The sequence below is a fragment of the Varroa destructor genome, unplaced genomic scaffold (genome assembly GCF_002443255.2).
Source record: "Varroa destructor unplaced genomic scaffold, Vdes_3.0 BEIS01000005.1, whole genome shotgun sequence".
NCBI lineage: Eukaryota > Metazoa > Arthropoda > Arachnida > Mesostigmata > Varroidae > Varroa > Varroa destructor.
In genome coordinates, this window is record NW_019211458.1 from 21,555,863 (window position 1) to 21,566,931 (window position 11,069).

Genomic DNA, 11,069 nt, shown 5'->3' on the forward strand with positions numbered 1-11,069 from the left:
GCTACGGTGTTATGCAGTAGAAATACTAACAACATTGTCAGATGGAACTGTGGTGAAGCCTCCATAATAAAAGTACTTCGAGAAGGCAAAAATTAATTAAAAAAGGCTATTTGCTGATGACGGGTTGCAAGAAATTACTGGCGCTGAGCTCGGCAAGCGTTGCGGGACACCCGGCGGGAAAATGTCCAGTTATTGAATTTCGCTGTACGTTCCACGCTCGTTAATCATTTACACCTACGTAAATGAGATTTTTTTTTTATTAAAAATTGCTATTAATTGTGTGACTGCTGAACAAGGATTACTCTAGAAAATTCGCATAAACGCAGGACAGAATCGAAGCGAATAGAGAATACGGCGTTCGACTGAGCGCCTCTGCTCGTAAGTTAAGTGGTTTCAGATTTTGAAAATCTACGAACAACGTTTTTATAACTTTCCGTTTGAAACAGAATTGCCAGCAGCAAGGTTTAGAATACACAATAAAGCCATCAATGATAGTTTTTCCAAGGATATGGCAGCCATTTTCGTTCAATTGACCGTTATCGAGGCGACCGGAAAGACGTTACTAGACTGTCAATATCCGAAGTGCTACACTACATAAACAGGCAACGTACAAACATGATGCAAGCTGCGAGGCAATGAAGATATAAGACAATTAGATCGTCTAGATTCTTCTAATCGGCTGGAAATCCGATCAATGCAAACAAAAAAATTCTATTCAAACATATATTGAATGGCTTATAACAAAAAGCTGAATTTTTAATAACAAAAAAAAAGTAAACACATTATTTTTGTAATGACAACAATAAAATATTTATTGTATTAATAATAGTAATTAATTATTATGTAATTTGAACTCTTTGATGATTCTTCGCTTGTCATCATCGTCTATAAACATTGAACCATTATATTCGTATAGTACCTACTGTAGAGCGTGGAATTACTGCTGCAGTGGTAGAATATGTTAGTATCAGATTTTTATCGTTAATGCTCAACCATTATTTTAACAGTCGATACTCCTCGCTAATTTTTTACCATCAATCAGCCATCTTGGCGATCTTCTTTCGTCGATGTGTGTTTTTATCATCCGCTGTCATCGCCATATTTTCACTGTCTATTATCTACTCATCGTGTTACTTACTACACGTATTTACCGTAATTGTTATTTTAATCATTCGTATTAGTAATGATTTACCGTAAGATTTTTTGTCTTCATCAGCGCCATTTTGCAATTTTCGTATTATAGCGAGAATAAAACAGCGACGATGATAGTAGCAACAAGATAACGAATGATTTAGAATCGTACCAAAGTCATCACATGGAAGATTATGTCAACGTTGAATGCCATAGTACTTATAATTGTAGCTTTTCGATTTGTGTTGCTTATGTGATAGACTGGAAAGTATTCTTCGGGATATAGGGTACGGGAAGGTTGGGGGGAATGTCTTTTTCTTTCTTAGCAATAGTAGCTTTAGCTGTAGTGGTGCTAGTGGTGACGGTTTCGTGCCCTTTCTCTGTTGATCCCCTGTCGGGATATCAGCGGCTGCGGAATCTGACGGTTCCCGAGTTAATGGCGATCGATCATCACCTTCGGTAACGTCGTCACAGCTCTCTCTCTCTCTCTCTCTCTCTCTCTATGTTCTACGTCTTTTTCCTGAATACTTATGCGCGCTTTCTCGATCTATCGTCCCATATCTTTTCCATTCAATGTTCATTCTTTCGCTCTCTGTCTTTGCCCGCTGTCCTCTCCTTGCGGCATTATTGAATTTTACGTGTCGACTTATATCGTTTTGCTCTGTTTCGTGTGAGATCACTCTGCCAAAATCACTGGGACCGGATGAGTCAATTGGGGATGTGCTTGATGCGCTCGTATGTCTCTTCGTTACGGTTATCGTGGTACCTTTCGTCGCGATTTGTTTACCATATCATCGTACAATCCTATAATAATAACAACAACAATATCGTACCAACATAAGAACTCGTATGGGTATATGCATTTGATACGTATGCGCTGACAATCATTCTTCACAATGAGGTTTTGTCTCGAAATTTTGTTGCTGAACAAATATGACTAGCGTAAGAGTATTGTCTGTGGGAAGAGCGGCAGGTTGGAATAGGAACGGAGGAGTTTGTATGGGGCTGAATAAAAGGAGAACAGGGTTTCTAAAGGTGGCTTTTAAGTAGTGCTGGCATTAAGGGCCAAAGTAAAGACGGGTCTCTAGGAATGGGAACATGGCTGGCAGGAAGGTTATATGAGTGGGTCGCCAGAGCTCGGGGCAGCCCTCCTGGTGATTAAATTGGCAGCTGAATGGTGGCATCACTTTGTCTCTACTTTGTCGTCGTGTACATCATCAACAAGCGCATTTTTCAACGACTGTTGTCGTTCTTTTCGTCATATTTTATTTCTATTACTATTTATATGTATTGATCAGCACTGTTTTAATTTTTCTGGTTGCATCTAGATGGTGATGCACTAGGCATGTAGAGTAAAAAGTGTCTAAAGACAACTTTGAAGTAACAGAACGAAAAATCAACATCTTTATATAATCATCGTATGTATTATACGATTATTAGTGTTCCTATGATCATTTACCGCCATTAGTATCGTGATTTTTAGCATCATCATTATCTTCATTGCAGTAATTAATATCGTCATCAATAATATGAATAGTTTTAGTACTGTTTATTATCATACTATTGTTATTTCTTCATTCACTACGATCTTCGCCGCTAGCCTCATTAGCTCCATAACCTTTATAGGCTTGATTTTCTAGCAAATGTAGACAACGTCGTCTCTTTATCGTATTATCATCGGTCATATCTACTATCGTAATCCATTTCAACATCTAGTCATTCATCATCACTTATCAGTAATTACTCTTGTGACGTGGTTTCACTGCGCGTTGTCATTTTCGGCATCATAGCCACGTGTATTTGCGTAATCGTATGTTGATAAACGTTACTGTTATTACTACTATTATGGATATTGTTTTTTATAGAAGCGTTTTCGTTAATGGTTAGAGTTGCCATCGTTAGTTCTGAATTTCACTGGATCATCGGCGTCAGACCGACTGATCTATATACGCACTATGGATAATGTAGAGAGGATACTCTTAAATGATCACCATTTACTACGGATATATCCACATATATAGCTGAGTAGAAAAGATTAGACAATATACGTAAGACAACTAATGGTGTTAGTAAATAAAACATTCAGTTTACTCATTCAAACGTAAAATCGACGTCTTGTTCCTTTAACGTCCGAAAATCGCTCCTAGCTATGGAGATAGCATTTGCGTTTCAAAGCACCTTCGCAACAGATTACAAGCTCCGCCGATTTTACGAACGCCAACCGAGTTCGTGTGCAGCTTCACTATTAAGAACTCGTTCCTCAGCCATTTACTGCACATTTGTAAAGGGGTTACGTTACCTCACAGCTGGTAGTTTATTATCGATTATACACAAGGACGATTATATTTTTATATCGATAATATTAACAATTATAACAACACGGTATAACCGTTTGTGTTAACGATGTCTGTAACGCCGTTGTCGCTTTTTGTTGCCTCGTTCAGTGTCCTATTTTATATATGGGTAGTAACGCTCGAACTAGTCGTCTGTTGTATGTTAACTTATCAGAGATGTTGGAGGTTCGTACCTGTAGATAGGTTGATAGAAGGAATATTATTGTTTCTTTTTTTGAGTAGCGACGATTCAACATAGTTACTTACAGTGTGTATATATATATATTGTTGCAGTAATAGATCTGTAATAATGCTAGTCGCAGTCATTAGTAACTTGATAGATTCAATTCGGTCTAACTGCGATCGTACCATGGTAACTGTCACGGTACTATTAGTCGCTTACCAATTGTAAGTTAGGACGCTGTCATCCCTGTAGATGACGGCTGTACGGATTAAGTTCTATATCGCAAAAGCTTCACCTCCAGCTCTTGATAACGCGGATGGTAGTTTCATAGAAATAGTTATGTACATATAATTATTTATTATCAGTATGTTACCATCGTTACTATATGCTATATAACAATTAAGGACCAGTTTCGTAAGAGGTCTGTGTGTATGTGTGTATCATTTGGGTTAATCTGGCGGAACTGACCTGTCCCAACTGTGTTGTAACGTGTACCATGTAGAATCTAATTATAATAGTCCATTTACAGTTAGAGCAGCCGTTGTGTTGGTTTTACCATAACCTAAATGTATGTCGCTTGTGCTTTGTTGAAGTTGCTTCACGGCAAATTACCAACACTCTAAATATTTCTCATAATAATATCGATCAGACTTACTATTCTTCCTATTAATAACATTAGTATCATGTTGAATCAGTCACATTTCGCACATAGAAATAATATTCATCCTAGTGCGGCAGAAATGTGAACCCATCAATGTATATATATCTATGCTGGCCGTGAGCGGTATGATGCCCGAGATTGCCGGCGCTGTGGCTGTTCCTACAAGTCGTAGACTCGTTGTGCTGTTTGTAAAAGTGGAGTACAGCTTTAAGAAGCTACTTCAGTGTTTATAATTACACACACGAGTGAACTTAGATCGCTAGTGAAGGTCAGTAGTGAGGTACAGCACAACGTCAAGGGATCAATTTTTGGCCACGCATCCGCTTTAGAGCATCGAGTGCGCGCTTGTATATAGGGTGATCGATTTGAGTTTTCATTCTATATATATAAGTGTGTCTGTATATGTGTGTGTCTGCGTGTGTCGTGTGTGTGTGTGTGTGTGTGTCTGCGTGTGTGTTTGTTTGTTTTTTGTCTCCTTCTTGCTTTTGCTCCTTCTCTGTTTGTCTGTGCTTGCCAGGGGTAAGGGGTACGCCGGACGTGTAAGGCTGCAAGCAAGCAGGCGAGTTTGGCTTATACTGGCTTGGCTTAGGGTGGCGTCTGATGTGTAGGCTGAAGCCCGTTGCTGAAATTGCCTCTGTGCTTTTTTCTGCGATAGCTACTACTGCAGAACGTCCGGCGTTTCGCGTGAAACGGAGTTTATACACAGCTTCCTTTCTTTGACAGTTGATTGATGTTCATGTCACTGCTGTTGTTGTTGTTTTTGCCAATGACCTGTCTTGGAGCTGCGCTATTATTTAGGAGTGCTTGTGGTAGAGGCATACCTGTTTAGTCTTTAAAGAGTGTGTTTAATAGTTGAGCGTATTGACACACATACAGATATTTGTCTTTTATTTTTTCAATGTATCTCTACGTACGCCGATGGCTGCTAGCTATGCCGTGGGTTCGTAGTTGTACTGGTAGTACGCAGAGCTAAGCCAGCCTGGACGTGTGAGGCCTGGGCATCGAAGGGCTATGGGTAGCTTGGTACGATACGTTCCTTAAGAGAACGGGACATTGTATGGTAATGTGTATCGAAAATGACGCAATGGTAATCAGCGATGACGCTGAGTTATCATTACATCACGATCAACCGATCCAAGCGACTTCTAAGTTCTACCGAAAGTGGGGAAGGAAGAAATAAACGATCTTGTAATTGGGGCGTGCGTGGGTAACCTGTACTTTACAGGGGTTCATCACTCGAGGTTTGCCAGTTTCTCTCGGGAGGTTAAACATTTCTCTTATATGTACGGCTTATTTCATATTTCCTGGCTAGGGCTAAGGCGGGAATTCATCTTGGGATCGTCTACACGTGACGAGACGCGTCTCTCTTTTCCCTCTTGCATGTTTCCTTATCAGGTGGCAGCCGATTTCCAAGTGGCGACTACATAGACACTCGGATCGGCTGGCCACGATAGTTCATAGCAACTGCAAGATCCTCATTCCTGTTAGTGAGAAGAGGGCCTACAACGGCGGGTCATGCGGGGTTCGCTTCAGTTTACAGAGCGGCTGAGGTTCGCTCCCCCACCCGTTGTAGGAAAACATTGTATTACGAGTCCGATTGAGTCTGTCGTGACGCATCGATCTAGGGCTCCATCGTAACTATATTTTACACTTAAAGGGGCCAAAATAGTCAAACCCCGCATAAGGCTATCAATCGAATCGTTGGTATCGGTAGGGCCAACTTTTCACTTTAGACATTATTATAAGTTAACTAATTTTGTTTACGTTATGCCAGAACTCAAATATTATTACTATTATAGGCTAGTTTCGATAGACAGAGCACTAGTCGAACAATGTGAAAGGTCGGGGGCTTTTGGATTTGCGTGGTCAGTCCCTACTGATGGAACCTCTCTGAAGGCTAATTTTGGTTTCGGATGGAGGGGACAATGCTAATTGTAATTAGTCTAAACTGTATTACTCAATTACGCTAAATCTCAAGTATACGTACGTCGTTAGGGAAAAAGGGTGGACTCGGTTAAGGCGATGGCATGAGCAAAATGGCCACCAATCTCCGATTTGTCGGATAGATTTGTTAGAACAAGTCTCGGGCGACTCGTTTTCGCCACGCAATCAAAGTAGGACCTTCAACGTGAGCCTTGCCGAGACATGCGGGAGATTCAGGACTCCGTACAATGACAACATTTCAAAATGGACGAAAATGCCATAGAAGCAAAGTTGTGCAACATAAAGAGATTTCGGTTACAAATTGCTTTTTTTCTGCTTTTCCAAGCTATTGTCTATCGCCACAGACTACATATGCATGTAGAGACTGGTTTTGCCTAGTTCATACATATCTATATATATGTATATATATATAGAACAATAGAACTGAGCGATTTAGAAGCCATTGGTACTATGTATCTCATTACATCGAATAATGTCACCCGCTATATTATTAACAAATCTATTATTAGCAGCAATGGATTATTTAATCAACGGTGGCCGATTAATCGAATGATTGCGTGATTGGTAGTATAGTGTTTGCCTCGTTTCGAGCGGCGCCCTAAACGCAGGCCACCGCTCGAGCTAATTCTATGACGGTCGGTCTGGTCAAAGGCAGCCGATATCGCTCCGCTGGCGTGGGCTAAGTCTGTTAGTAGACAGAATAGAGAAGCCATAGTTAAACGCAGTGTATAGCCCCATATAGCTGAGATACAGAAAATTAGTTGACGGCTTTAACGCATAAAGCCGAACAAACTAACGTCTGACGATGACCATACATAGATGGCACGAGCCTATCAGCGTGTCAGGGCACGTAACAAGAAAATTACAGGTCACAGTTTTCATTCTAATGCGTAAGACGCACTGTGAATATGCACTAACGCATGCTTTCAGCTTCTGCTGATGGTAGAGTAATGACAAAAGAAACAGTTAGTTACAGTAGATATTGGAGTAGTTCTTCAGCAGATCGAAGGCGGGATAGTTAGTTAACTCGGACTCTGTTAGTGTTTAGATAATAAGAGAATTACGTTCATATTCGACAGTAGGGAACTAATCAGCTTTTTAAATATAAGTATGTACTGGCTTTCAATAAGATGTGTCACACGCGTATGTAATGTTACCTTGTTTACATAAGTATCGATCCTTCTGTGTTAATGCTTTTACATTATATTGGAGAGTTACTGTGTTGTTGTGGATGTAATAATCTATATCTTCATAATGCTTGTCGCGTTTTTGCTTTTCACCTCATTTATATATTATTGTAGCTTTTTTTTGGTGTTGCTTAACGCTTAACTGATAAATGTTCATCGATGGAGATTCTCACGCACGCCATAACATTGGCCAGATACGTATCGGTCAAACTACTGCACCTGGTTTGAACACCTACCCCGGATACATTATTTACATGTTTTCGTCTGATGTTCTTATTTAGTGGTCTGCTTTCGGGATTTCCTTTTTGTGTATCGGGTCTTCAGAGAATTGGACAGCATGCTCGCGTCAGAACTTGTTATTCTACTGTATATCTAGTTCTTTTATTCATCGTACCTTTTCATGGTAAGAACGTGTAGACTTTTTTGTACCATATGGCAGGCGTGTATATCAAACGTTCCCATTATAGGGAAGGTGCACAGGTTTCTGTTAGTTTTAGCTGCTGGCAGAAGCTGTCTTCAGATGGTAACTGTAGCAGTAAACGGTCAGAAAGGTTTTGGTAGACGAAGGCCGATGTTTAATGGTTTCGCGTTAGACACGAGTGAATTTTTGTTGCCGTTGTTGTTGGTGATGGTGGTGTCCTTGTTCCTCGTGTTGCTTAGGCAGTTGATTCTGATGTTGTCAATCGTTGGGGGGCAATAACCATAGCTGAATTGAGACCACGGCGCCAGGATGCTTCCTTTGCCGCTACTTAATATAATAGTCTCCTTTTTTATCGTTCGAGGTGACGTTCATATATATTCGTTCATCCTTACCGATCACATTTTGACCGGCAGCACATATCAGCGTGCTACCAATGTTAACAATGTAGCAGGCAAATGGTTAGTGGAGGTCATTTAACGTAAGGGAAAAAACAATTTTTCACCCTGGGAGAAAGATTGGCACTTGAACGTACGATTAAGCGACGGGGATACTGTCGATAAGCTGTGCCGACCATCTTTATTGAATTATTTTATAGATTTTTACATGATTTGATCTGCCCGTTTGCCAAGTAGCTCTAAAAACAAAAGCAAAGATATCCAATAAGATAGATATACGCTTGTGGCTGAACAAAGATGTGCACAAACGAAAATATGATCGAAGAGAGGAAAAACCGTGTGTGCAACATTAGCGAGAACTAGATGCGGCTCATGGCGCTAAAATCAAGGTATATTGGAAAGGCTTGTTGGAACATCATCCCAAAACAAGTCCTCACTATTTCGTTTTCTCCATTGTATGCATATATGTTGTATAAAGGTATATTTGTACACCTCGTCCTTGCTGGCTATCTGTTATGATACTTACGATTCTGTTCAGGCTCTTATTCGTTCATCCATTATTCACTGAGTAAAGTTAACAACAGTTGTACGTCTCCTGTTGCCGCTCATCGACGCCATCAGGACCGGACTGGCGTGTGTTAAAATGGCACAAGCTGTTTGCTTGTTGAGTGATCAAGCTGAGTTCATAGAAGTCGCTCTTCGGTTGGTAAAAACGTGCCGCTCTTCGGATGGTGCACGTATTAGCTCGCTCGGTTCGCTACTAGGTTTTAGGGATGTCTGCTAAAGTCTGTTCATTTCAGATTGGCTGCATTCATCACTATTTTTGTTAACCCTTTTCTAGGTGTTAGGGTTAACAGCTTTTCTGTTAGAAGAAGACAATTCGTAATTTTGTTTTTTGCTGATAAGGAAAAACTTAATCACTGCAAAATTAACCCGATCCTACATTCATTCGTAGTAACAAACGATTGTATTTCAGGTGTTAATAGTTACAGAATGCGTTAGTAGTACAAACAGTCAGTAAGTAACACATTGTGTCCATAGATGACAGATGTCTACGGATATATACGGATTCTATATCATGGTATGTTACAGGATCTACGCATCTATAGCACTGTCTTCTACTGATACGCCAACGTTTACTAAGCTAGCTTTTTGTTTCTGTCTGGGGTTTGCTGTCTGTGATGGTAGTCTGCTTAAAGTACTATATCGGGTGCCATTAGCAATTCTCCTCTCCAATGCAATCCACTGTAATAATCACGCGTCAGTGCTGGAGCAGGTTAAGGAGATCCATCAAGGCAGCCTGGCGTCCACTACGTTGCGCGTTACGCATGGCGCACAGGCTGGAATTTATCTGCGTCTGGCATTTGATACTGTGTTAGTTAACATGAAAGGCCGGTTCGTTAAGGGGGATCTCACGTGTAATAGCTGGATAGCAGTTAATGTTTACTGATAGGGATGTAAGTGTTTTTGCGGTCGTTATGCTCTGTCATCTGTTTCGATTACTGAATTGTTTGCCTTGTTGCGATGTCCTTGTCGGCCGCTATTCGTCAGTTCGCTTTCGTTAGCTAGCTGACTGAAGGGGGGTCGTGGCACGAAATACCGCCTACGCTGGACATAAATCGCAGTCTTTTCTTACCCATTATTGGCATGGTATACGGTTAATGGCCAGTATGAACTGTCGCTGCTATTTGATTTTCTTCTTTATGGACGAAAGCGGGGGTCGCTGAAAAGGTCTTTTTCGTTTCTTGGCTCATCTTCACTGTTGTGTTTGCCTAGCCCTGTTTTGAACGCTGGCTGTACATACGCACATCAGTTATCTGTTCTGTTGCGGGATGAATGTAACGAACGGTTTAGCTAACTCGGCTGTCTAGCTTTTTAGCTTCTGCTGCTATTTTTTTTTATGCTTATGCTCTGTCTGTCATGATCTTTGTCTAAGGAGTTATGATAGAGATCGTGATCGTATAGTTTAATCACTGCAGTTTATTGGCGGTTCTGTGAATGGTGAACTGGTGTTAGGTCATGTTGAATGCGAGCTCCATTAGGACAATTTGTTGTCTCTCTCAGTTTTCGTTATCATCGGTGTGTTATTTTCGTGTCTATTCGTCGCTATCGTGTATGTGTTTTGTAGTGGCTTGCACTATAGTGGCGCTCATCACATTCGGCGGGTCGTTTGTTGGTTGTTATTGACTGTGCAGAAGTGTGTCTCTGTATGTGTATTCGTATGTGTGGGGTATATCGTCCTAGTTAGTTATGTGTGAATCTTATGTCTCTATTGTATCTGACATGGAATCAACTGTATCGTTCTCGTATTTACATATGGGCCGAGTCATCTCTATATATATATATATATATATGTCTGTATATGAAATGGCCGCTGGACATAAGCGTCGTGGATGCTATTTAAGTTCTTGGCGATAAATTTTGGAGGACATAAACGACGTTCTTGATTCATAAGGACCTTCGTCTAATAGTTGTGTTGTGTATTGAATTTGTTGATTTTTGTCTGTTTGCCTGGCTTGTCTGTGTGTAAATGATCCCGATGGTAACAGGGGTAACTTACATACCGCCAGATAGATGTCTGCTCATGATGTCATAAATCCTAGAGGAAATCCTTCCTTTCACAGCAAATTATCAAACTTATACTTACGAATCTGCTGATAAATGATTTGTCCTTTGGTTTTTAGACACTACTTGACGTTTCAAGTCAGGATACGTCAAGTAATTACCTTTGGATAATGCTTGTTGGTTATGTAAGATGGCTGCAAGAAACAGCCATAGAATAGCACACGTGATGAGACAAGCGTTAACTTGGT

At 40.6% G+C, this 11,069-nt stretch overlaps 1 protein-coding gene and 1 long non-coding RNA gene across 3 annotated transcripts in view; one reads left to right on the forward strand and one right to left on the reverse strand.

The window, feature by feature from the left end:
- The window catches only part of LOC147755421 (uncharacterized), a 53,168-nt gene that overhangs the window by 1,688 nt on the left and 40,411 nt on the right, over positions 1 to 11,069 (forward strand). The gene's annotated exons all lie outside the window — the stretch shown is intronic.
- Positions 783 to 11,069, reverse strand: part of alpha-Catr (alpha-catenin related) — a 121,401-nt gene continuing 111,114 nt past the window's right edge. For both annotated transcript variants that reach the window (XM_086990690.1, XM_086990691.1), the window contains one exon: positions 783 to 1,935. In XM_086990690.1, coding sequence (XP_086846816.1) covers positions 1,923 to 1,935 — 13 coding nt within the window. In that variant the 3' untranslated portion in view covers positions 783 to 1,922. The remainder of the gene's footprint in view (positions 1,936 to 11,069) is intronic.